The sequence below is a fragment of the Triturus cristatus genome, chromosome 2_2 (genome assembly GCF_964204655.1).
Source record: "Triturus cristatus chromosome 2_2, aTriCri1.1, whole genome shotgun sequence".
In the NCBI taxonomy this organism is placed as follows: domain Eukaryota; kingdom Metazoa; phylum Chordata; class Amphibia; order Caudata; family Salamandridae; genus Triturus; species Triturus cristatus.
The window spans coordinates 1,243,807,884-1,243,835,789 of NC_140582.1; the positions used below are offsets into that span (position 1 = coordinate 1,243,807,884).

The 27,906-nt window shown below is 46.6% G+C and overlaps 1 protein-coding gene across 6 annotated transcripts in view; it reads right to left on the reverse strand.

The window, feature by feature from the left end:
- The window catches only part of LOC146863493 (uncharacterized), a 289,267-nt gene that overhangs the window by 253,819 nt on the left and 7,542 nt on the right, over positions 1-27,906 (reverse strand). For all 6 annotated transcript variants that reach the window (XR_014978261.1, XR_014978260.1, XM_085642930.1 and 3 more), the window contains exon 2: positions 2,654-2,763. Coding sequence is in view for 4 of the 6 variants with exons in the window: in XM_085642930.1 (XP_085499056.1) it covers positions 2,654-2,726 (73 nt within the window). In the remaining 2 variants the exon portion in view is untranslated. The remainder of the gene's footprint in view (positions 1-2,653; positions 2,764-27,906) is intronic.

Sequence of the window (27,906 nt, forward strand, 5' to 3'; positions counted from 1 at the left end):
TCCATCCATCCTTTCTCTCTCCATACCCCTTACACTTACACTTAGCCATCCCTTCACTCATCAATCCACCCAGCCATCCACTCATGAACCCATCCATTGATCTTATCACTCATCTATCCATCCTCTCATATATCCATCCACCCTTTCACTCATCCATCCATCCATTCATCCATTCATTCTTTTGCCCATCTACCCTCCCTTTCACTCACTTATCCATTCTTACATCCACTCTTTCACTCATCCATCCATCCATTCACACTTTCACTTATCAATTCATCAACCCATCTATCATTTCCCTCATCCATCCACCCTTTCACCCATCCATCCACCATTCCACCTATACTTCTATTTACCCTTCTTCATCCAACCTTCCACTCACTCATCAATCCATCCTATCTCATTATCCATCCATTCACCCTTTCACTCATCCATTCATCTTATCACTAACCCATCCAGCCATTCACCCATTCCTTCACTTACTTACTCACTCACCTTTTCACAATTATGAGGGGAGCATTTGTCTGCAGAGGTGCAGACAGAAGAGGCCCATCAAGAACTCCACCCTGCTGTAGTTCCTAATGCAAAGGGTGGGGTGGGGTGGGGGGAGGGTTCACTATGCCCCTCCTCATAGGTAATCTGAAAACGTGGAAGTCATGGGTCATGCATGATGCAGTGCCAGCATGTGAGGCGACTGTGACATGGTGTTGTTTCCAGGGCTTTAAGTGGGTTGAAAAAACTTGGGGCGCGTCCGATGTAAGTAAGGGAATGGCTTAAAACACGTAAACTAAAAATCTGTGCTTAGCATAGTGTGCTGCCAAACTGGTATTCTGTTTCTTCTGTTATTGCATCCAGACATATAATACATTACACCTACATCAAGCCAGGACTATTGGCTATGTCAATGGTTGTTAATTTTTGTTTCTGAGTTTTAACTTGATCCCAAGGTATGAGGAATCAGATCCCTTAACATAAGCACCAGTTATGTTACACAAGGACTCATTAATTTTTGTTAGGCACGGGGAGATTAAGTGATTTGCTCAGAATCACAGGATGTTGAGCGCCATTGCCGAGACTCAAACCTGGTTCACCAGATTTGATATTCACTGCCCTAGCCCGTTAGGCCTTTTATTTTTAGTTGCATAAAATACAAAGCGCAACTATGGCTTCGTAGTATATAATATTGAAAATGTGTCAGTTCTAAAATGATGAGACTGTGAAAGAATTCTAACCCCTTCTTTTTAACTTGCTTCACCACCTTCTTTTCATGAACTGGATTCTCAGGTAGTAGCATGTGCGTTTTTGACATTTCTTCATCTGACAGAATGCCCTGCCCTAGACCAAGGCTAGAGGAGACCAGCACATGCTGTAACAGCCCAGATTGGCCCCTTGTCCTTCTGTATGCGACACTCATCAGCCCATACAGGATGACAATCATCAGCCCATACAGGATGACAATCATCAGCCCATACAGGATGACAATCATCAGCCCACACAGGATGACAATCATCAGCCCACACAGGATGACAATCATCAGCCCATACAGGAGGACAATCATCAGCCCATACAGGAGGACAATCATAAGCCCACACAGGATGACTATCATCAGCCACACAGGATGACAATCATCAGCCCACACAGGATGACAATCATCAGCCCACACAGGATGACAATCATCAGCCCACACAGGATGACAATCATCAGCCCACACAGGATGACAATCATCAGCCCACACAGGATGACAATCATCAGCCCACACAGGATGACAATCATCAGCCCACACAGGATGACAATCATCAGCCCACACAGGAGGACAATCATCAGCCCATACAGGATGACAATCATCAGCCCATACAGGAGGACAATCATCAGCCCATACAGGATGATAGTCATCAGCCCATACAGGATGACAGTCATCAGCCCACACAGGATGACAATGGGCGGGTGCGGCTGCTCTTGTCCTCCGAGGAGGAGTGCGAGGCGCCCCCATCAGGAAGCCGAGGCTTCTCGCAGGGGATCAGCGCTGATCCCTGCAATGCCCAAATTACTGACAAAAGGCACCCGTAAAAGGGGTCATCACGGACAATGGACAAGAGGTCCAAATCACAGACGGCTCGTGAAATTTACGGACGGTTGGTCACCCTACATCCTGTGCTGCTCGCTTCTTTGTTCTTAGCAGATGTCTATATTCTCTCCTATAGGTTCGCAGGTGCCATTCACTGCCACTCCCTGGTGGCGCGGGATAAAAGCTTGTAAAACTTTGTGCATCATGTTACGGCATTCCTTATCTTACCAGCGGGGGCAACTGTGCCCGCTTGGACCCCCTTCACTGTTAATACTGGCTGCGACCACAGGAGGTTCAATCCATGAACCATTAGACCCTACATGATCAATACATTGAGAGCAGCATCGTCTGGGGCATTAAGGGTGCTGGGTCCATATCTTGTCATGATTGCATTTAATAGAGGCATTTCACTGAGATATGTCTCTATACTCCATCCAGTGCTTCTCCTGTTATGAAGGAGTCTCCTACTGCTCGTCACAGTGACACTACATTAGAAATGTGCTGATCAGTACCCCCACCATGCCCCCCCCCACCGGATCATGGCCCCCATCCCCCACCCCCCACCATCGGCCTCTGTCTCAGGTCACTTACTTAAGACGGAACTGGCATTTACCAAGATGGCAAACATGAACCCACGGGTGAGAAGGAGTGCTCTGAACCCCATGATGGTCTTGGGGTGCTCCGCTATCGGCGTCTTCTTCCTGTGGGGAAAAGAGAAAGATGTCTGTCACTCCCTGATGTCAACACAAGAGTCCAAAGATAGGTTTCTGCGGGGTGGCGCTTTAAGGCTCGGGTATCACTGTGGTACCCCCCGTGGAGAGTCTGATGGCAGCGCATGACATGGCTTCTGTCACGTGTGTGCCTTACACAGGGTGTGTCACTTTCATCGAATCATGCGATATTAATGTGCATGACTTTATGGGGTGTGTACATTGCATCTCATGACGTGCAAGTGTCACTTTGGTTTCATCGCATGGGACAAGAGGATTGTGTGATGTGGCGTTGCTCACTTTCATCCTATTGGTCGCTGCTTGGACATGGTGTGAAGTGGGCCTGGGCGGTGAGCTCCGCTCTGTTCGTGGAGTTTTCTGCATTCCGTGCGGCTCGCGGAGTGCAGTAAACTTCACTCCACTTAGCGCAGCGGAGTATTTCCGCACTCACGCACAGTAAGTTGGCGAGCACGAGCTGCCGCTTAGGTAGAGTTTCTACATGAGGGGCAGGAAGATCAGTGCGCACTGCACTCCGCCGTTTACCGAACTACAGTGTTTTTTTGTCACTTCGTGGAGTTCTGCATAGCGAAACCCCGTGAACTACGCCCAGGCCTAGTGTGAAGACACTACATAAGAACATTAGTAGAAGAGGAAACGGGTCCATGTTTGTGGATTTTTAAAAACTGTGACATGGACATGTGAAGTGAGACAAGGCGCAGAAATTACAGATCAAACTTTCTAATCCTGCGATTCAAGCTTCTCAGAATCCAGTGATTTTATCGCATCAGATAAGTAGTGACACCCTCGCATATGACATTCATCCGCTGCGATAAGTAGCGCCTATCACTAGTTTTGGGGGAATAATATGCAGATTTTGGTGTTTAATGCACAAAACCCACATGGTCTGGCAAATATCATACACTTCTCCCTGTTAAATTCTGGCAGGTTTTACAAAGCCTGAGATTTAATGCACCCGGTAATTACAGGATCCGGTAAAGAGCCCCTGCTCAGATTTCCGATCCTTGACTAAACAGGGGTTGTCGTGAGAGTTCTCATGAACGCATCAGCTTCATCCCTACATGTCAGGGTGTTGGCACGCGCAGAACAGTCCTTGACGGTAGCATATAAGCCGCACATTTGGGTCGCACTCAACAAGTTAGCAGGGGGCAGGGGGGTAAAGCAACAAGTGGGTAAAGTGCGCTGACCCATTGCACCATAAAGCAAGCTGCAAGTGGGTCTCAAAGGCCAGACCTATAAAGAGGGTGTGATCAAAGCAATCAGGTATTTAGGGGCCTTTTAATCAAAGTCATGCAGTGCAGCAAGCCACCTTGCTGCACTCGTGACAGGGAAGGGGCAGGACTGCACCGTATTTAACAATATAAAGAGCATTTTCTCTCTTTTCCTAGCACTGGTGCACAATGGCCGCCTAGCACTAATGCAGGCACCCTTGCACATTGGTGCAAGGGTGCCTGCGTTGTAAGTAGGATTGTTTTTGTGCAGGAAGGGGGATCCTTCCTGCACAAAAGGATGCCGGAGGATGAGTCTCCCTGCTGCCAGCTGTCTCTTCAGGGATCTCCCACATTGATTAAGTGTCAGTGAGGGAAGAATCTCTGTAGATATATGTGAGAAGCTGGCTTAGTATATGGTGCACACTTATGTAAGTGGGCACCCTGCACTACTCTAGACAACCCTTATGGTGATTTTAGTGGTCTTAGACAACCGGAGATATACGAAATGCACACAATAAGTAGCACAAATACACAGGGGTTGCCAGGGGGAGACCAAACCATATACTCAAATAGTGGTATGCGAACTACGACTTAAATCAAGACTGTACCCAGAAGACATAGAAGTGCCAGGGACCCAAGGAACCACCTGAGGTAAGTACCCAGGGACCCCAAGGAGGCCGTGTGCAGGCTCAATACAAGTCAACGGGTACGTCGCAATTGCAATTTTAAAGATTAAGGACCCTTCCCAGTGGACCTTGAAGAAACCCAGTGGCAGACAGAAGGTTGGCGAGCCACCCCACTTGCGGATACCCTAGTACCCACGTTACCTGCACCAGGGAAGCCGGGTGCATAGGTGTGAAGTGGTGTTGGAATCCACAGACAAACCCAATGGAGGACTTCCGGAAGATGCCGCTGCTGGAGAAGGAGAAAGTGTCTGGGGGAACCCAAAGGTGGATTCAAGATGAGAAGTACCTGCAAGCAGAGGGAACAGAGTCTATGTCACTCAGGAGTGACAGGGGCAACACCGATGTTGGGTGTTTCAGGAGAGTTGACGGTGCTGCAGCTGTGAGGACCAGGCGACGCTGTGGAACACCAGGAGGTATTCACGAGCTGTCCCACATCCAATGTCGAGAGTTGTGGGGTCTGTGTCTATCCGGAGCACCAACAAGCCTTGGCAACTGCAAACAACGTGTGTAGGAGAGTAGGATCTGCCTCACATGGGTACCCCCACTTTTTGCTGGTGTTTCACTGTTTTTCGACCTTTGTCTGGCTGTGGCCTTGCTAACCAGGACCCCAGCCTAGCTGCTTCCTCTCTAAAATGGTTTGCATGTACATTAGGTACATTTCTAAATTGATTCAGGAGTGCCTTATAAGCCCCTAGTATATGGTATACTATGTACCTAGGGCATACGTACCTCAGAGGCCTACCAGGGGCTGAAGCATGTATTGTGCCACCCCTGGGAAGCACTCCAAAATGACACCACAGGTCTGCTACTGCAGCCTGGGTAAGGTGGTGCTTGCACCCCTTACAGTGGTATAGGCTGGTTCAGTGACTAAATATCGAGGGACAAAATATCGACACCAAAATATAGAGGGACAGAATATCGACTCCCTATCTACAAACAGTAAGTACTAAAATATCGATTCCAAAATATAGACTGTCAAAATATAGTTAGCCAAAATATCGAATTTTTTAAATGTATTAAAAATAATGTAAAATTAATTAAATATTAAAAACAATTAAATAAAACATACATAATATAAAAATGCTTAAAATGTAAACATAATATAAGTAATTTAAAAAAGTCAAGATTTTGTTGGATAGTGAGAGCGTAAAAATTACTATTCACACTCCAGTGAGTGCAACAGTAGGGAAAGCGTTGGATAGCATAGAGGTAAAAATTACTATTCCCACTCCAGTGAGTGCAACAGTAGGGAAAGCGTTGGATAGCGTAGGGGTAAAAATTACTATTCCCACTCCAGTGAGTGCAACAGTAGGGAAAACGTTGGATAGCGTAGGGGTAAAAATTACTATTCCAACTCCAAACAGTGCAACAGTAGGGAAAGCGTTGGATAGCGTAGAGGTAAAAATTACTATTCCCACTCCAGAGAGTGCAACAGTAGGGAAAGCGTTGGATAGCGGGAGGGTAACAATTACTATTCCCACTCCACAGAGTGCAACAGTAGGAAAAGTGTTGGATAGCGGGAGGGTAACAATTACTATTCCCACTGCAGAGAGTGCAACAGCAGGGAGAGGGTTGGATAGCGTAGGGGCAAAAATTACTATTCCCACTCCAGAGAGTGCAACAGTAGGGAAAGTGTTGGATAGCGTAGAGGTAAAAATTACTATTCCCACTCCAGAGAATGCAACAGTAGGGAAAGCGTTAGATAGCGGGAGGGTAACAATTACTATTCCCACTCCAGAGAGTGCAACACTAGGGAAAGCGTTGGATAGCGCAGGGGTAAAAATTACTATTCCCACTCCAGTGAGTGCAACAGTAGGGAAAGCGTTGGATAGCGGGAGGGTAAAAATTGCTATTCCCACTCCAAAGAGTGCAACAGTAGGGAAAGCGTTGGATAGCAGGAGGGTAAAAATTACTATTCCCACTCCAATGAGTGCACCAGTAGGGAAAGAGTTGGATAGCAGAGGGTAAAAAATACTATTCCCACTCCTGAGAGTGCAAAAGTAGGGAAAGTAATGATTTAAATTTAAAAGACATTAATTATCAATACCGATAAAAAGTTAATTAAAAAGAATTACCAATTAATTACCATTTAAAAATATTAAGTATCAATTGATAAAAATGTATTACCAATTAATAATAATTAATTCCCAATTAAAAATTAATTATCAATTATCAACACACATAAATAAAAAAATTAATATTTACTTTATTACAATTAATCTACTTCCCACCCAATTCCCCTATAAACCCACAACCCACTCCCAATAATAAAAAATACAATTAACATTATTATCAATTACTCAATTAATAAAAAATAATTTTGCAAATAATAAAAATAATTTAGCAATTCATACAAATTATTTACCCATTAATACAAATTAATTGGCTCCCCCCTTGACCCTGCCCCCATGAGGTTTCTTAAAACAGTCGCTCCTGCGATTGTTCCTTCAGTTATGGAGTTGATCAATGCCTCTCTATCCCAAGGCACCGTTCCTCCTAGCTGGAAGGGAGCGGTAGTCAAAGGCCTTCTTAAAAAACCCCAACTGGACCCCGCCGACCTGGCCAATTATAGACCGATCTCGCTCCTTCCGGGCATCAGCAAAATTGCCGAAAAACTGGTCAACGCTCAGTTGTCCCAGTTCCTGGAATCGAATAATCTGCTGCGACAGTCCCAAACGGGGTTTCGCCCTGGCCAAGGCACGGAGACCGCCCTCCTCGCTGTCATCGAGGAGGCAAGGTGCATTTTGGATGCAGGGGGATCAGTGGCAGTGATCCTCCTGGACCTTAGTGCAGCCTTTGACACGGTGAACCACCGTGTGCTGCTCCATCGGCTGGCCAGGGCAGGACTCGGGGGCACAGCGCTGGCCTGGTTAGAGTCATTCCTGTCGGGCCGCTCGTTTCAGGTCTGGGATGGCAGCTCCCGTTCGGACTCCCTTTCTCTAACAAGTGGGGTTCCCCAGGGTTCCTCACTGAGTCAAACCCTTTTTAATGCCTACATGGCCCCTTTGGAGGATATAGTTGCCCCCTTCGGCATTAAGATTGTGAGCTACGCGGACGACACGCAATTGGTCGTCTCGCTCTCACATCTAGACCAATGCCCAGATAATCTTCTGCACTGCCTCCAGAAAATCCACCTCTGGATGTGCGATTCCTCACTCAAACTCAACGGGTCCAAAACAGAATTCATGCTGATGGGCAAGAAATGGTCAACAATTCCACCATCCGTTTGGCCCGACACCATGGGTGAGGTGCCCGCCCCCAGAAAAGAAATTAAGAGTCTGGGGGTCTGGCTTGAACCAGACCTATCCATGAAAACCCAGGCTACCAAAACAGCCGGAACCTGTTTCGGACTTATGAGGTCAGTCCGCAAGATCCTTCCTCTGCTCCCCCCTCTTTCCAGGAAACTCCTGGTTCAAGGACTGGTTCTTGCACGACTGGATTACAGCAATGCTGTCTATTTAGGAGCTACTCTGGACAAGCTGCAACGAACCCAAAATGCAGCTGCTCGGATGCTGATGGGCCTTCCCTCCAGATCCTCCGCCAGACCGGCACTTAAGGCACTCCACTGGCTGCCAGTGCGAGAGAGGATCGAGTTCAAGGCTATGTGCATCGTGCACAAGCTCCTCAATGGACAAGGCCCCTCGATCCTGGGAGACATGGTTACCCCGTACAAAGCCTCGAGATCTCTGCGCTCGGACAATGAGCGACTGGCGAATATCCCCAAGTTTAGGAGGGCACGTACCGGAGGTCGTCGCTTCTCAGTAAAGGCAGCCACCCGCTGGAACTTGCTCCCCCGTAGTTTGCGTTTGGAACCCTGCTACCTGCGCTTTCGCAAGCAGCTCAAAACTCTGCTTTTCCCCAAATAAAAAGGTTTTCTTCCCCCTCTCCCCTCTTAGCCAACCTTACAGGTTTACAGCGCGGGGATACCTCCAGGTCACCAGGCGCTCTACAAATCTTTAAATAAATAAATAACCAATTATTAATTAATTATCAATACACATAAATAAAAAATTAATTATTTACTTTATTACAATTAATTTACTTCCCACCCAATTCCCCTACAAACCCACAACCCGCTCCTAATAATAACAAATACAATTACCATAATTATTAATATAAACTAATTACCAAATAATAAAAATTAATTACCAATTAATAATTAATTATCAATTAATTAATTATCAAAACATATAAATATAATTAACATTTAATTAACCATAATTAAATTACTTCCCACCCTATTCCCCTATAAACCCACAACCTGCTACGGAATTAAATTACGCAATAATTAAATTACATAACATTCATTTGTTGAAATAAATTAAACATACATTACATAAATAATACATCATTTTAACACATATACTACCATACATAACACACAAAAAAATTCGATATTATGGTAATCTATATTTTAAAATTCGATATTATGGTATTCGATATTTTTAAGGTCTATATTTTGGTAATCGATATTTTGTACCCCAATTTCGATATTCTGACCTATCTATATTTTGATGAGTCGATATTCTGTCCACTATATTTTAACTTCGATATTCTGGGCAGTAGATATTTTGGAATCGATATTTTGGGTGTTTACCGTATAGGCTACCTATACCACTACCATTGCACACACATATAAAAACTATAAGTCACTCCTATGGCAGGCCATAACAATCCTGAAGGCATAGTGCTTGGTTTTTATGTGAGAGGGTGCCCCTGCAGGAGCAGAGCCCCTCTGCAGCGTTTGGAGTACCTCCTCTGATGCTGTTTGTGGTGCAGCCTGACCATATACATTATAACCTTGCGGTAAATGCTAACTTTGGACTGAAACATGTTGTGTTTGGTGTCAAACACTTTGGAATACTACCCCCCACCAGTTCTGGTGGGACAGGTAGCATTCCACCCTTCTAGAAGGAGAGACATGTTCACACTGGTCTAACCCGGTAAAGACTTTCTACAGCCCTGGCATCACACAATGGATGCCACTGCTACAGACACAGGTCTGGCCTCCTGCTGCTGACCGAAACTCCGGCAGGGGAGGCCTGGACAATAGGTTTCCTGTCCCAGGGAGGTGTAACCACCTCCCCAGACAGGCAGATGTGTATTGGGGCTGGGCGGGAGCACTCTCTGGTGCTTTGAAGTCCTGGGGGCACGCTTGGTGTCCCTGTGCATAGACCAGTTCAAACCGGTTGCAGGGGCTACCTGCCCCTGCTCTGGTGCAAAACTGGACAAAGGAAATGGGTGTAACCCCCCCCTCTTTCCAAATCCTCCCATAGGTGGGCCCCTAGAGTATGTCCAACCACCAAACTTTGTATAAGTATGGGAACCCAGTCCTTGCGACTTTAGATTGCCCTGGACGAAACTCTGCAATATATATCCTGGACCTTCGACGTTCTATTTTGCTTGGAAGACTGAAGAATTCTCCCTTGGCATCAAGGAGTGACTCCCCTGCTTGGCATTCACCAAAGAAGCAACTGACCGGTCTGCATCGCTGAAGTTCCCGCCGGATGCCGAAGTCTTTGCATCACCAGAGGTAGATTTCCAGACTTCCCGGGGCTACCCTGCGTCCACAGCAAAGCTGAGGCCCGTGGCTATCGTGGGTGATGTGGAACCGTGACCCCTAGACATCGTGATCTTTTGCTGATCCATCCTCTTCCTGGTCATCCTCGAAGTTGTGCTTTGGGCCTCCTAGTAGCCCCAGCCTTGAGCACTTCCTGCACTGAAGATTTCTGACCTCCACTGCACGAGTGACCCGTGGGCCAGTTTCCAGTGCAACTGCTCGAGGCACCTTCGCGATCGCTAGCCCGTTGGCTAGTAGGTCCCCACAAAGGCAACTCCTCTTCTGATTGGGCTTTCCTGGTTGCTCCAGATGTGCCCCGACTTACCCTTGATGGGTGAGTCCCCCAGACCATGCTTGTCTGAACCGACGTCCTTTCTCTGATTCCAAGTGACTTGCCACTGCCAAGGCTTGTTGGGTCCAATCTGGTCGCTGACACTGCAGCACTCGACAGACTTCATGGGACAGGTTAAATCCAGCTCCTGGCTGTCATCGGCACTTCCTGGACCTCGTGGCTGAAGAGTCAAGACACCTGTCAACTCACCTGAAGCACCCGACATCTGTGGGCATTGGTCTATCGTACCCTCGGTCACTCGTAAGTGACCTAGACTCTGTCCCCTCTGCTTTCAGGTTCCTCCTATCCTAGATCCAGGCTTGGATCACTTCGGACACTTCTCTTCACGGCAGCAGCACTTCTTCGCCAGCTCCCATTGAAATAGACGACGCGACCCGACACCAAAAGACACCTTTACACCCGGCTTCTCTGGGTGAGGTAACACGAGTACTCCGGTGCTCCTGTGGGTGCTAGCCCTAGAACTTCCTAAGCCCAAAAGGGTTTGCTCCTGTCTCATTTCTAAGTGTCCCTAATCTTTAAATTTCCAACCGCAACATTGCCCATAGAAGCTAACGGGAACACGCGGCTGTGTTCTCACACTGCACACAGCCCCCGCGGGTCACCTGTGTCACTACCTTGGTTGGTTCCTTGGGGTCCCAGCGATTCTACAGGCTCTAGTGGACAGCATATATCAGGCCAACTTCTCACAATGTGGAAAGCAAAGAAGGTTGCAGTGTCGGGACCAGCAAGGTCCAGGTGACTCACCACAAGCAGGGGAGTCAGAGCAGGCCCGAGCAATATGCATCTCTACATCCTGGTACATCTGTGCCCTCTGGTTCCTGTGCCAGTCTACCCTCTGCAGCCTCAGTGTACTGCATCTCTACCTCCTGGTACCTCTGCGCCATCCCGTTCCTGTGCCAGTCTACCCTCTGTACCCTCAGTGTACTGCATCTCTACCCCCTGGTACCTCTGTGCCCTCCGGTTCCTGTGCCAGGCTACCCTCTGTACCCTCACTGTACTGCATGTCTACCCCCTGGTACCTCTGTGCCCTCCTGTTCCTGTGCCAGACTACCCTCTGTACCCTCAGTGTACTGCATCTCTACCCCATGGTACCTCTGCGCCCTCTGGTTCCTGTGCCAGGCTACCCTCAGTGTACTGCATCTCTGCTGCCCCCTGGTGTGAGAAGTTGGCCTGGTATATGCTGTCCACTAATAAAAGTGGGCAACTTGCACCAGTCCAAACAACCCTTATTGATGATTAGGTCAAATACAACCTTTAAAGAAAGCTATCCTAGTGTTAGTTGTGGAGAGCAGCCTTCAGGCTAAATCTCGAAGGAATGTAAAGCAGCTTGTTTTACCAGATCCGAATCTCCTGAATGACCAAATGAAAGGACAACCACACAAGAGATATATAAAATATATGTATTTATTACTAAACACTCTCTACTAATCTCTTTATGAGATTAGAGTACCAAGCACACAATATTAAATCACTAGAACGATAGTAAATAGCACAATACACAGTGGGCTCCAGGGGAACACCAAACCATATACTAAGAAAGTGGTATAACAACCACAACTTCACTAGACACAGTGCCTAGAGCATGTAGAATTGCTGGGACCCCAAGGAACCACACAACTTAGTGACACGGGACCCACGGAGGACAGGTGCAGAGTGGGAACACAGACGCAAGCTCCGAACAACTCTATGGGAAAGTCGCGGTTGGAAAATTGCAATTAAGGACACTTCAGAGAGGACTTCAAGCAAGCCCTTTGGAACATAGAAGGTTCTAAGGCCAGCACCCTTGTGAGTACAGAGGTACCCGTGTTACCTATCCCAGAAGAGCCGGGTGCATAGGGGTCAAGTGGTGTCGAAAACCCTTGTTGTTTTCAATGGCGCGATGCGAAGACGTGCTGCTGCTGGGAAGATGTAAAGTGTCCTGCGGAATCCAAGCCTGGATCCAAGGTGAGAAGAACCTGAAAGCAGTGAGAACATAGTCTGGGTCACTTCAGGGTGACCAGGGGCACGATAGACAAATGCCTACCGATGCTGGGTGCTTAATGTGTGAAGAGGTGATGCTTGACCCTGCAGCCACGGGGACCAGGAGACGTCGACGGTGACCAGGGTTGGGGGGTAAGCTGTCCCACGAAGGATGTCGAGTGCTGGGGGGAGGGGGCGGGGGGTCAGTGTCCGGATGGAACACCAACAAGCCTTGGCAACTGCAACCCATGCGAGCCGAGGAAATAAGCTTCGGTGAGGACTAGCAAGGTACGTTTGGAGCATCAAGGAAAGCCCAAGGAAAGTCAAAGTTAGCTTCACAGGGACCCACAGGCCAATGGACCAGGGATCGCGAAGGGACCTCGAGCTGAATCACCAGCCCACGGAACACTCGTAGATTGTAGGCCGGAAATCTTCAGTGGAAATACTGCATGGGGTTGGGACTACACATAGTCCAAAGAGCAGCCTCAGGGATCGCCAAAAAGCATATGCTGCTGCAAAAGTACACGGTGCACAGGGGTTCGGGTTGCATGGTCCCCACAAGGGATACTGATCTCAGAATTGCTGAGAGAGCAGATCGACCTCAGATACCTCGGGAACCCACCTCCTGTGTTGCAGAAATCTTCATAGTCCTCAGGAGCTTGGGAGATGCAAACCGGTCATATGCGTTAAAGGTGCCTGCCGTGCAGGGGAGTAACTCCTTTACTCCAAGGGAGATTCTTCAGTCATCCAGCATAGTGTAGATCGTCCTGGCTCCTGCAACCGGTTTGAGCTGTACTATGCACAGGGACACCAAATGTCCCCCAAGTGCAGACTTTCTGGCGCACTCAGCGTGCACCCACCCAGCACCAATACACTAAAGCCTGTCTGGGAGGTGGCCATTTTTGATGCCCAGGTCGAGAAAGCTGGTACCGGGTGTACCGATGTTTACATAAATTCCACTAGGAGGGTGGAATCATACCTCCCCCGCCAGTTACTGGCGGGGATGTATGATTCCAAGTTGTTTGACACCAAACACGACGTGTTTCTAAGCAGCCGTTTTAAAGTTAGAATTTACTGCGAGGTTATAATGCTCTTAAATATATATGATTGGCTGCATCACAGACAACCCCGGAATATAGGTTCCGAAAGCTGCAGAGGGGCTCTGCTCATGCATGGGCACCCTCTCAGGATTGTTAAGGCCTGCCATAGGGGTGACTGATAGGTTTATATGTGAAGTGATTTAGAATAGATATAGTAAACCTATATCTAAGTAAGGGGTGTATGCACCACCTTACACAGGCTGTTTTAGCAGACCTGTGGTGCCATTTTGAATGGTCTATCAGGGGTGGCACAATACATGCTGCAGCCCCTGGGAGGCCTCTGGGGTACCTAGGCCCTGGGTACATAGTATACCATATACTAGGGACTTATAAGGGTACCCCAGAATCCAATTTGAAGTGCACCTAAAGTACATGCAATCAATTTAGAGGATAAAGCAGCTAGGCTGGGGTCCTGAATAGCAGGATCCCAGCCAGACTAAGTCAAAGATAGTGATACAGCAGCAAAAAGTGGGGGTAGCCATAAGAAGCAGATCCTATTTTCCTACACAAACCCCCCCCCCCCCCCCGAACTAACCTTGACCAGTTGAGTCTTCATGTTCTAAATGGAAATATCTGGAAAGTCCATCTGCATTTGCATGGTTACTCCCAGGTCTATTTTCCACTGTATAGTCCATCCCATGTATGGAAATGGACCACCTCAAACGTTTGGGGTTTGCACCCTTCATCTGTTTTAGCCATAAGAGGGGCTTATGGTCTGTCTTAACAAAGAAGTGAGTGCCAAACAAGTATGGCATCAGCTTCTTTAAGGCCCAAGCTACAGCAAAGGCCTCCCTCTCAATAGCTGACCAACGTTTCTCTCTGGGGGTCAACCTTCTGCTAATAAAAGCAACTAGCTGATCCTGACCCTCTTCATTCAGTTGTGATAACACAGCCCCTACCCCCAACTCAGATGCATCAGTTTGAACAATTGTTTGGAATAGTCAGGACCTTGCAGAATGGGAGCAGTGCACATGGCCTGCTTCAGGTCATCAAATGCCTTTTGACATCTAACTGTCTGCTGAACTTTTTTAGGCATTCTTTTGGAAGTTAAATCATTCAAAGGGGTCACTATAGATCCATATTCTTTGACAAACCTCCTGTAGTACTTAGTCAGGTCCAAGAAAGCTCTAACCTGAGTCTGGGTGTTTGGAGCAACCCAGTCCATGATGGTCTGGATTTTGCTCTGCAATGGTTGAACCTGACCTCCACCTACAAGGTGGCCTAGGTATACAACCTTACTCTGCCCTATCTGGCACTTGGTGGCCTTGATAGTGAGGTCTGCTTTCTGCAGGGCCTGCAAAACATTTTAGGTGGATCAGATGATCCTCCCAGGTGGAGCTAAAGACAGCAATATCATCTAGATAAGCTGCACTATGGGCTTCCAGACCTGTAAGGACTTTGTTCACCAACCTTTGAAAAGTGGCAGGTGCATTCTTCAAGCCAAAGGGCATCACCACACATTGATAGTGCCCACTAGGGGTCAGCAATGTTGTTTTTGGCATGGTATCCTCAGCTAATCTAATTTGCCAGTAGCCAGCTGTCAGGTCAAATGTGCTCAGAAACCCGGCTGAGGCCAAAGTATCTATAACCTTATCTGCTCTGGGTATTGGATGGGCATCAGTCCTAGTGACTGCATTGAGACCCCTGTAGTCAACACAGAACCTCATCTCTCTCTCACCACCCTGGGTGTGAGGTTTTGGTACCAAGACTACTGGACTAGCCCAAGGGCTATCTGAGGGCTCAATCACTCCCAGTTCCAACATTTTCTGGGCTTCAGTCCTGATGCAGTCCCTGACATGGTCAGGTTGCCTGTAATTATTATTTTTAACAGGCAGCCTGTCACCTGTGTCCACTTCATGAGTGCACCAGGTAGTCTAACTTGGAGTCAGAGAAAACATATGTCTAAACAGATTAAGAACTTTTCTGCAATCAGTTTGCTCCTGGACAGTGAGGCTGCCTGCCAAGGCTACACCATCAACTGAACCATCATCAGGGTTCTGTGAGACCAGGTCAGGGAGTGGATCACTCTCTTCCTCCCGTCCCTTATCAGTAGCCATGAGCAAGCCCGTGTCTGCCCTATCAACATATGGTTTGAGCCTGTTGACATTGTCAGATCTGTCAGGTTTCTAGTCAGGAAAAGGCAGTCAGTGAACGCTGTGGTGGTTAAAACCAGAGGAAGAATCAGGAAGGCTAAGGGGCAATACAAATTACAGGCAAATTCTAATTCTAAGATGGCCGCCGAAAGTCCACAGTCAGGTCAGCAAGTTAGCGCTCTAGCGCTCGCTACCAATTGTGAAGAACCAGGTGAAGCGCCCGTGCTGTGGCGCACTTCACCTGAGAACTGAGGAGGAGAGAAGCTGCATTTGAAGAGTGCTGCGAAAGTTAGTTAGGGAAAAACTACTTTGTCGCGCAAAAGCACCAGTCTCATTGGGCAAGTCTGGAATTCCTGTGCATACATCGAAGCGCGGTAAGACTGTTCCTTAAGAAGTTTTGGGAGTCAGGCGTAAGAATAATAAAAAGAGTCGCTTGTGCGTTCTTGCGCTTTGGGTATAAGGAACACCGTGAGTTTTGAGTGAACACTAGTTAACCGCGAGTCATTCTGAGAGTGAGAGAGTAACGGCAGAGTCAACGCTAGCTACGAGATACGAGATACATTGTTTCTGTGCACTCTGTAGTAGCGCTTGCAGTTACATTTATTCAAAGAAAAGAATCAATGCCGACAGAACATTTTTTGAGATAAATTACTGGCAGTGGAAGATACATAGAAAGGATTTAAATAACCATTCGAAGAAAAGAATATTAGCAGCAATTATACCAAGATAAGACCAACACATTGAATGTTAAAGAAAAACACAAGTAGGGAGAAGCAAGACTAGATTAAGAAGATACTTACCAACACAGAATCCAATTAACGCAACCTCTAGTTACAGCACACAGAAGCAAGAAAAAATACAATAGAAGAGAGGCAAGGGTCACACCAAGACGGGGTAGGTGAACTAATTAGATTAAGCTAGAGAAGAAGGCTAGCAGTTAGGATATAAATTAATTAGTGTTATTTATCTTACAGTATAAAGAACTCTTGTTAGCCAGAAGAAGAAACAAGAAGGAAGATCCTGAAGCTGAGGAGAAGATGAGAAGATTAGTAGCAGTGTGACTGTCTCTTCTCTGTCCCATCCCCTTTCCCCCCTGGGGTTTGTTTGGCACATACGCTACAGTTTGCGGGTTGCTGAAGAACCCTGGTGTGGCATTGGGAACTTGCGACATGCTGCTCCTGTGCATCGAATCGAGTGTGGTTTGACACACATTAAGCACCCTATGGGGGCTCCTGGGAGTTCCAAGGTCCACCGGGTAGGTAACCTCTCACTTTTGCTCAATGATTGTATGAGGTCCACTCCACTTGTCTTGGAGGGTTGCTGGGGCCACAGGCTCCAACAACCATACTTTCTGTCCTGGCTGATAAACAGTCAACAGCAGGCGGGCAACTAGAGCCAAATTTCGGGGAGGGCTGAAAAAGATTTCAGGGGGGGGGGGGGGGGGCTAAGTCTTCCAGCCATAGGCAGAGTGGCTGTAAGAAGGGGTGAAAACACAACAAAAGCCTCATTAACGAGTAAATGGTCTTTTAAAGACCTGTGAAATACTCGGGTCCGGCTGCAATTAGATGGACAACAGCCTGCGAGGCTGTCTCAGCCAGGCTGACGCACATGACGAGGGGGGGGGCTGAAGCCCGGTGAGCCTAATGGGTGTTGAGCGCCTGGTCAACACAGCCTTTTGGCCATGCCAGGCCTTTTGCAATTCCTGGCTAGCCTCAAGGTTTTTGGATGCTTTCCTCATGTACTCAGCCATCCTGGAGCGGAGACCAAGTACATAGTCCATAATATCTTGTTTAGGGGGTTTGAGAGGTAACTCCCATCCCTCCTTCACCAGACATAAAAGACCCCTAACTGGATGTCCAAACAGAAGTTCAAAAAGACTGTAACCAACCCCCTTCTGAGACCCTCTCTGTATGCAAAGAGAAGGCAGGGTAAGAGTATGTCCCATCTACGCCTGAGCATAGGGAGATCTTAAAATCATACCCTTGGGGGTTAAGTTGAACCGTTCAACTAACCCATTGCATTGTGGGTGATAAGGGGTGTTAAATTTGTAATTTACTCCACACTCCTTCCACATAGCATTCAAGTAACCATACATGAAGTTTGCACCCTGTCTGATACTACCTCCTTAGGAAAACCCACCCTGGAAAAGATTCTCATGAGAGCTCTAGCCACCACAGGGGCTGTGGTAGTCCTAAGTGGGATTGCCTCTGGATACCTGGTGACATGATCCACTACCACCAGTATAAACCTATGCCCAGATGTAGTTTGAGGATCCATGGGACCAACAATGTCAATCCCACCCTCTCAAAAGGAACCACCACCACAGTTAGTGTTATCAGGGGGGCCTTTGTAGTGCCACCTGCCTTACCACTGGCTTGGCAAGTGACACAGGAGCGACAACATTCCTTTGTGTCTTCTGACATGTGTGGCCAATGAACGTGAAGGACAAGCCTGTCCCAAGTCTTGTTTTGGCCCAGGTGATCTGCTAATGGGATATCATGTGCCTGTGTCAATAGGAAGCCCCTAAATTTGTGAGGTATAACCAACCTCCTGGTAGCACCAGGCTTGGGGTCTCTACACAAGAGTCCATCATCTCAGTAGATCATGTGGGACCCACTAGCACTCCCTGCAGCCTCAGCAGCAGCTTGCTGTCTGAGGGGTTCAAGTGAGGGGCAGCTCAGCTGCTCCTAGCTCTGATCTGCCCTGGAAGGGCCTCTTGTCCCCAAGAACTCAACCTGATCAGGTTCCAGATCCTCTGAGACAGTTCCTTCTTCAGCACTAAGATCGTCTCCCTCAAGAAACTGATCTGTACTCTCAGGGCAGAGGGGAAGACACTGCCTTACTCCTACTGCTCCTTCCCTTGGAAGGCACCTGGTCCATTCTTCCAGGATCCAGGGCCTGTTCAGTGGAAGACATCTTTACCTGTAACCTAGTCATAGCAAACACATCTGCAGGGATGCCCAACATTTTTACATGTGTCCTGAGTTCCACCTCAGCCCAAGCTGAAGTTTCCAAATCAATGCCCAATAAGCATTCAACAGGGAAGTCTGCACTTACCACAACCTTCTTAGGGCCAGTTACCCCTCCCAAGGTAAAATTAACAACTGCCAAGGAATAGTCTGTCCTGACATTGCTAGCATTGGTCACTAGGTACATCTCACCAAGTATGATTTGTTCAAGCGCCACAAGATCTTTTGTCACCATTGTGACACTTGCACCTGTATCCCTAAATGCCATGGCCTCCTTGCCATTTATCAAAGGCTGTTGTGTGTATTTGCCCAGATTACTGGGACTGACAAATAACCCACTACCACAGTCTGAGTTGGAATTCTAACTAGGCCAGAATCCATCTCAGATCCCAGGGTTAACCCTCCTACACCCTTTATTCTGTGTACTACCACTTTGAGCTGTACTAGGGGGGCCTCCAGTGCGCCTGTGGGACTGAATCAGTGTGAGTACTATAAAAAGGAGGGACACTGGCGGAATGAGTGTCCGGAATGGCCGCAGAGCAGTAGAGGTTTTGGGAGTAGAGGCCGAGGAGGGGGGAGGACGAGGTGACATGTGCCGAGAGAATACCACGGGTAATAGACAGAGCGTGAGCCATTTTTATGAGCAAGGGGGGCGACAGTACTATCATGATGACTATGACATGGATGAAGAGACGGGACTCACACAGCTAGGATAGCCAGGGGCAGAGCAAGGGGCCAGTTCCGGTGTCTGTAGATCAGCGTGGACCGTACGTTACTGCTGATCTGCAAGGTTTCACTGAGAATTTGTTTGTTGATACAGGGGCTATTAATAGCTCTATTTCCCATTCCCTGGTCCCGGGGCCTGCTCTGTCTGGGCATACCAACATTTCGGTGGGTTTTTCAGTTGTACTGGTTGTTAGCCCCATTTCCAAGCCCCTTTCTCTGACACTTGGTCCATTTACAGTTCAATTACCGTTCCTATTGACGTCACATTGTTGGGAAAATGAAATGGGACTGGACTTGTTAAAAAGATTACATGGACCAATATATTGTTCTCCAGATGGTGTTTACGTGACTGTAGGTCCGCAAGTTGCCTATACCAAACAATGCTTTGCAAAAGACGATTCTCTTCCCCCGAGTTCCATGAGGTACCACATGCGATATGGGCTACAGGTGACACAGATGTTGGGTTACTAGAGATCCCACCTGTTTCCATCAAGGTTAAACATGATGCCCGGTTGCTTTGGATTCCTCAATACAAGATTTCCCAGGCAGGAGAGAAGGCCTTATTACAGATTATACAATGTTTGATACAGTCAGGGGTAGTGGAGGAGACAGTATCGAATGTGTGTAACAGCCCTATTCTTCCCATTCTTAAAAAGGCCCCTACTGACTCTTCTGACACCAATCCAGATGTTTACAGTTTTGTAATCGACCTGAAAGAGGTCAATAAAGTGGTGGTTTCCCAATATCCTGTAGTATCTGACATTACCACCACTCTGACCATGATTCTGCCAACTGCAAAATTCTTCTCCGGGATTGATTTGAAGAATGTGTGTCCCTATAAAAGGATAACTATTCTATCATCCCTGGCAAACAGAGCTGAGCAGGATTCCCATCAAAATACTTCAAAATATTAGAGCTAAAGTATTAAGCTCTATGGATCAATGTTATCATATGGTTATCCGCCACCTCCTAGAGGGCAATCTCTTGATCATAAAGATTCCCTCTGTGGAAAGCTCGTATGCTCTTAGTGGATGCCAATCCGAAACCAAGGCAAACAATAGATGCCATCAAGTGTGAATTTCTTTTTTCTATAATGTGATGCAGTGCAATATAACCTTAAAAAGATTGTGTGGAGAGACTAGTACACCTAGACAATCACTCTCTCCTCATACCTAATAAAACCAGGGGAGTTAACTTTTGTCCCCGCTATTGATTCATAGCAGTAAACAGGGTAACTCCTACTGCACGGTCAACATGTTTCAGCCTATACGGAGATGCTCCAGGCTTTCATCAGGACCTATTCATAGCTACTGCACATGATTCAAACTCTTCATATGTAAGAGCACAAAAGTAGTGAGAACTATACAACCTCGCTTGGTGCAAAACCTTCAATTACAGGGTGTGAGCATCACCTATGGAGATAAAAGCAATCGTCACACTCCATACTGAGCAGTAAACAGCCAATCGACACAGTATATGCCCAATTTGGGGCTGCAGTTTTTTGCTTACCCTGCATGATCAAGGCTCAAACCTCACCTCTCAGGAACCTGCCTCTGGTAGAGATGAGGCCCCGCTCTAGAAAATATTAAATAATAAATAAATCAATATAGACCCTGCCAAAAGTCCAGAATCTTTAGTCAACAGATCGTATGCCAAGTCTGTGTCCCTGGCATTTGAACTGGCCAGCCCCTCAACTCTCAAAACAGAAGAAAAAAACAGAAGAAAAAAACGTATCGGTCAGGAAAGTCTAAAAGGTTAGTGATAGATATAGCTAGTGGCATAGGAGATTCAATCCCCTGACTATTATGAATACAAAAGTGCCGATACAGATTGCTATCTATATCATGTCTCATTGTTCATATTTAAGCAATATAGTACTGATATGTCGTGTATATCTGCCCCCAAGAGAATTAACACTATCAGGGCACAGTTATGAGTGTCAATGTCTATGACTCCCAGAGCTACTGGCGTTCACACCGTTCTTCACCCTGGTGCACGTCTAGCAAATGTGCATAAAAAGCAATCCATAATATGTGGAGGCAAGTTGAAGTAATACCGTCCCCATTCCTGACGGTCTGCATGCCGCCACAAACTAGCATGAGAGGACCGAGGGTTGCGGCGTTGGAGCATTACACCGCAACCAACGAGTAGCCTGTACTTTTGAATGTCAGACCCCAAATCATCTAGAGCCAACTGTGGTTCCCAACGAAAACGTTACAAGCCCACTGCTTTCACCCATGAACTTAGTTGTCAGACTGACCTGTCCGTCGGTACCTCTGTGTATCACCGAGTCAGGGAGGGAGGCACTGAGATGGCGGTCAATTCGGTTTAAATACGCCCAAATTGTTCTCGTCAGCTGGCTTCCGGTATCTGATTTTCGCGCCTCACGCGCCTTGTCAGGGACAGCATTGAGACGTAAAACTACAGGATGACGTCACGCGTCAATCTTTTGTAGTTCCAAAAGCACGATAAAACATCGTTGGGACGTTGAACTACAACATGACGTCATTCGTGAATCAATTGTAGTTCGAAAAGACCAGTGTTACCAACAAGCGGAAATCAAACTCTGTAGTTCTTGACTGCCCAGGGAGCTCGAACGTCTATGGTTCCCTAGCAGCACCGGTAGAGTGGCTTGTTGTGTCCTCGGGTATGTGACTCACAACCACTCTATTGTAGTTGGTATTCAAAAGGTATCCGAAGTAACTCAGTGTATAAATCATTATCCCATCATATGTTATTAGTTGTACGTCTTTTATTTTTGCAAACTCAAGTGGCATTGAACTTAATATATAATAACATTCCATATGGCCCAGAAGCCCTACAGTTACAAGGCCAAGAGAGCAGATATTAGGACCCAAGAATGTGCAATAGTACACTTCTGATTCAAATTCAAGCGTGGGGATTCTATGGATTAGAGACTCACCCACGGAATGTCATCATTTAGACCCAGAGTATCGCTGTGGAGTTTGTAAACCCATTTCTGCTCTTTAATAAACAGGTATCTAGAGATGTCACTGACAGATAGGGGTATGTTAGGTTTTTCTAACACTGTCCAATTGAAATCCTCTGGTCCATGCTTCTCGGAGAAATGTCTCATGAGTCTTGTGGTTAGCTTCTTGCATCTAAATGTGCTCTTATGTTCTAACATCCGAGCCTTAACTTTGCGGGTAGTCATCCCGACATAGTTAATCCGGCACGGGCAAGTAATCAAATAGATCAAGTTACTGCTGTTGCAGTTAGTGAACTGATATTGAACCCATGGTTTGCTGGTTCCTATATCAACCGATGTCGAGTGTGAGGTCTGCGGACAAATAGAGCAATTCCCACAGGGGTGGTGACCTGTGACTGCTGGTAAACCCCAGAGTGTACCCAGTTGTCTCGGTACCGGTGTCTTGGGGCGTGTGTGTACTAATTTGTCCTTGATGTTACTGCCTCTTTTAAACGCAAAAAGGGGCAAGGGAATCTTTTCTTTACTGGAATTCAGCAGACGCCAATGACGTCTGATACTTTTCTGTATCTGGTTAGACAATGCACAAAAAGTGTGTACAAAAGTTAGTCTGTCTAGAGGTGGTTTCTGCACAGGTGGCTCAAGCAGGGCCTCACGATGATTGTTGGTTGCTCTCTTCAGAGCACGCTTTACTATTCTCAGAGGGTAATGTCTCTCTAGAAGATTGGTGGTCAGCACTTTTGTGTGTATTTGGAAGCCCTCAGGGGTGGAACAATTCCTACGGACACGAAGGAATTGTCCATAGGGTAAGTTGTCTCTGAGTGCTCTAGGATGCTGACTGTCATATCTGAGAAGAGAATTCCTCGACATGGGTTTCCGATAGACCTCGCTCTCCAAGCCATGTGGTGTAGCAAAGATAGACAGGTCGAGAAATGCTAATCTGGTGTGACTCGATTCAACTGTAAAATTCAAAAATTCGTTTTGTGCATTCAGCCAATGGTGGAACGCCGAGATGGAATCTTGATCCCCCCGCCAAATGACCAACACGTCGTCAATATATCGCTTCCACAAGCGAATAGACGAAATGAAGGGATTAGGAGTCAAGACGTGTTCCTGTTCAAATGTATGAACATATAGATTTGCCAGGCTAGGCGCGAAGACACTTCCCATACTTGTCCATGAAGTTTGCAAGTATAGAGAATCTTCGTATTTGAAAATTTTTTCTTTCATTGCCAATCGCGCCAGTGTCATGATGAAATGTGCAGGTGTGATCGAATGTAGCTCAGTGGTCTCCAAAATGGAACTAACGGTCTCCAAAGTCTCATCTTGGGGGATTGAGGTGTAGAGGGACTCTACATCGAAGGAGACTAAATAGTCCCTCTCCATGTCAAATTCTATGGTAGGTAATAATCTCAAGACATCCTTTGTGTCCTGCAGGTACGTCGGCATTTGTTGCACAATAGGTCTTAAGAAGAAGTCTACAAATGTCGACAAAGGTTCCAAAATAAAGCCCTGCCCTGAGATAATGGGTCTCCCGGGGGGAGGTCTTTGCTCTTTATGTACCTTCGGTAGGATGTAAAAATAAGGAGTAACAGGAAATTGGGTTCGTAGGAACTGAGCTTCCTGTGCTGTGATCCATCCTTCAATGAGAGCCTCTTCACTGTATTCCAAAATCATGTTTTTAAGTCTGTGGGTGGGATCTTCATCCAAAATTCTATAAGACTTCTCATCATTGAGCTGGCGGAGGCATTCAGTCCTATAGTCATCCGAATTCAGGATGACTATAGCCCCGCCCTTGTCCGCTGGTTTTATGACAATGTCATCATATTTCGCCAAGGCCTGGAGAGCTAGATGCTCAGAGCGTGGCAGGTTCTTATAGCTAGGGTTCTGCTGAGTGCATAGATCAGTGATCTCACTCCTTACTGCATTCTCAAATGTCAAAACCTGTGGTGGAACCACATGGCCTGGTGGATTGAAAGTAGATTTTATTCTCATACCTGTGTTTCGTTCAGAGTCCTCTGCTGTGATTGAATCCTTATCCTTAAAAAAATAGTGTAGCCTTATTTTCCTAAAAGATTTTGCAAGCTCACACTGTATTTGAAAAGGGTCCCCTTCAGAGGTTGTAACAAAGCCAAGACCTCTGTTTAGTACAAGTACCTCATCTGTAGATAAGGTCCGTTTACTCAAATTTACCACTAGGTTTGGTTCAAATTTGTCCCTGCCTGAGCAGAGTTCTTCCTTGTGTTGCTCCTGGTCCCTGTGTGTGGACCGGTACTCGGGTCCCAGTGGACTTGGGCCTGTTGATTTCTTCTTCTGCCTCTGGATCTTGGTGGGCCATAGCCTAAAAAAGACTGGTCGTCATATGTCGGTTGATAAGGGGTCATAGGAGTTTGAAAGGCTGGAGGTGGAAAACCCCATGGGGGTGGCTGCCACCATTGTTGGAAATGGGGGGTATAAATCCCTCTCTGATTATAGGGTCTCATACCCCGGCCTCTGCCTCTATATCTAGGACGTTGGTTGTTAGGATCCTCGGTATCACTAGAGGGGTCGTCTGAACTAGAGCCAGAATAAGTGGAGCCATATCTTTTCCCATTACTTTTAAATTCCGGTGGTGAATAACCATCACTGGTGGAGGGATAGACTCTGTCATGTTTGAATTTGGCTAAATCCTTCTTGAATTTCTCGATTTTAGATAACAGAACTGAGTCCTTAAACTCCTTAAACTCTTTGTTGCTCTTATTGGATTCCTCCAAATTTTTCTTATAAAGAGTTGCAGTTATAGTAGTCTTTATTTGTGCCTCTAGTACTTGTATCTCTATAGAGATAGCCTAGTGATACCGAGGATCCTAACAACCAACATCCTAGATATAGAGGCAGAGGCTTTTGGAACTACAAAAGATTGACGCGTGACGTCATCCTGTAGTTTTACGTCTCAATGCTGTCCCTGACAAGGCGCGTGAGGCGCGAAAATCAGATACCGGAAGCCAGCTGACGAGAACAATTTGGGCGTATTTAAACCGAATTGACCGCCATCTCAGTGCCTCCCTCCCTGACTCGGTGATACACAGAGGTACCGACGGACAGGTCAGTCTGACAACTAAGTTCATGGGTGAAAGCAGTGGGCTTGTAACGTTTTCGTTGGGAACCACAGTTGGCTCTAGATGATTTGGGGTCTGACATTCAAAAGTACAGGCTACTCGTTGGTTGCGGTGTAATGCTCCAACGCCGCAACCCTCGGTCCTCTCATGCTAGTTTGTGGCGGCATGCAGACCGTCAGGAATGGGGACGGTATTACTTCAACTTGCCTCCACATATTATGGATAGCTTTTTATGCACATTTGCTAGACGTGCACCAGGGTGAAGAACGGTGTGAACGCCAGTAGCTCTGGGAGTCATAGACATTGACACTCATAACTGTGCCCTGATAGTGTTAATTTTCTTGGGGGCAGATATACACGACATATCAGTACTATATTGCTTAAATATGAACAATGAGACATGATATAGATAGCGATCTGTATCGGCACTTTTGTATTCATAATAGTCAGGGGATTGAATCTCCTATGCCACTAGCTATATCTATCACTAACCTTTTAGACTTTCCTGACCGATACGTTTTTTTCTTCTGTTTTTTTCTTCTGTTTTGAGAGTTGAGGGGCTGGCCAGTTCAAATGCCAGGGACACAGACTTGGCATACGATCTGTTGACTAAAGATTCTGGACTTTTGGCAGGGTCTATATTGATTTATTTATTATTTAATATTTTCTAGAGCGGGGCCTCATCTCTACCAGAGGCAGGTTCCTGAGAGGTGAGGTTTGAGCCTTGATCATGCAGGGTAAGCAAAAAACTGCAGCCCCAAATTGGGCATATACTGTGTCGATTGGCTGTTTACTGCTCAGTATGGAGTGTGACGATTGCTTTTATCTCCATAGGTGATGCTCACACCCTGTAATTGAAGGTTTCGCACCAAGCGAGGTTGTATAGTTCTCACTACTTTTGTGCTCTTACATATGAAGAGGTTGAATCATGTGCAGTAGCTATGAATAGGTCCTGATGAAAGCCTGGAGCATCTCCGTATAGGCTGAAACATGTTGACCGTGCAGTAGGAGTTACCCTGTTTACTGCTATGAATCAATAGCGGGGACAAAAGTTAACTCCCCTGGTTTTATTAGGTATGAGGAGAGAGTGATTGTCTAGGTGTACTAGTCTCTCCACACAATTTTTTTAAGGTTATATTGCACTGCATCACATTAAAATTTTCACACTTGATGGCATCTATTGTTTGCCTTGGTTTCGGATTGGCATCCACTAAGAGCATACGAGCTTTCCACATAGGGAATCTTTATGATCAAGAGATTGCCCTCTAGGAGGTGGCGGATAACCATATGATAACATTGATCCATAGAGCTTAATACTTTAGCTCTAATATTTTGAAGTATTTTGATGGGAATCCTGCTCAGCTCTGTTTGCCAGGGATGATAGAATAGTTATCCTTTTATAGGGACACACATCACCAAGTTTGCTTTCATTTAGACCCCCAGTCCTTTGTTGTAGTTGGTTAAGTGTAGAGTAGGGGATTGGGACTTGGGCAGGTCTTTAAATATTATTTCCCTTAGACCCTTCTCTTTATCTGTGTTTTTGATTTGAAGAATACCTTCTTTAGCATACCGATCCATCCAGACAGCCGCCATCTTTTCGGGGTCACATTAGCCGGCTGTAGCTTTAGATTCTGTTGTGCCCCACAAGGGTATACCGAAAGCCCCAGTATTTACAGTCAGGCTTTAAAGGCACAATTAGACTCCCTCCTGGTAATGTTTTGTTGCAATATGTGGATGACCTGTTGGTGGCTTCGGATACTGAAGAGGGTTGTAGGGAAGCCACGGTTTAATTATTATTGCATTTGGCACAAAATGGGCACAAGGAGTCCCTTACCAAATTTCAGTACTGTCGACAGGAGGTCATCTATTTAGGTCACCTACTGTCGAACGAGGGTCGCAGACTAACGCCAGAACGCATAGCGGCCATAACTAACATGCCTGTTCCTAAAACCCAACGCGAGGTACGCACGTTTCGGGGAATAACTTCAAATTGTCGTCAGTGGATCCCCAACTTTTCCCTGCTAACGAAACCCCTTCTTTATATGACCACTAAAGATGTGCATGAACCTTTGCCCTGTACACCTGCATGCCAAGAAGCTTTTGTTCGATTGAAGACTGCGCTTTGCTCTACGCGTGTGCTTGGCACTCCTGATTACCAGAAGTCTTTTGTGCTTTACGTACATGAGACGGAAGATTGCACGTTCTCGGTACTAACACAGGGTTTCGGTGGTAAGCAGAGACACTGCTCTTATTTTTCTGCCATTCTTGACAATGTCCCCAGAGCGCTCCCGAGCTGTCTGAGAGCTGCAGCGGCGGCTGCGGTATCTATCAGACAATCGGCAGGGCTCGTTCTTGATACTGACCGTACAGTGATGGGACCTCATGCTGTGGACACTGTTGAAGAAGACAAAGACA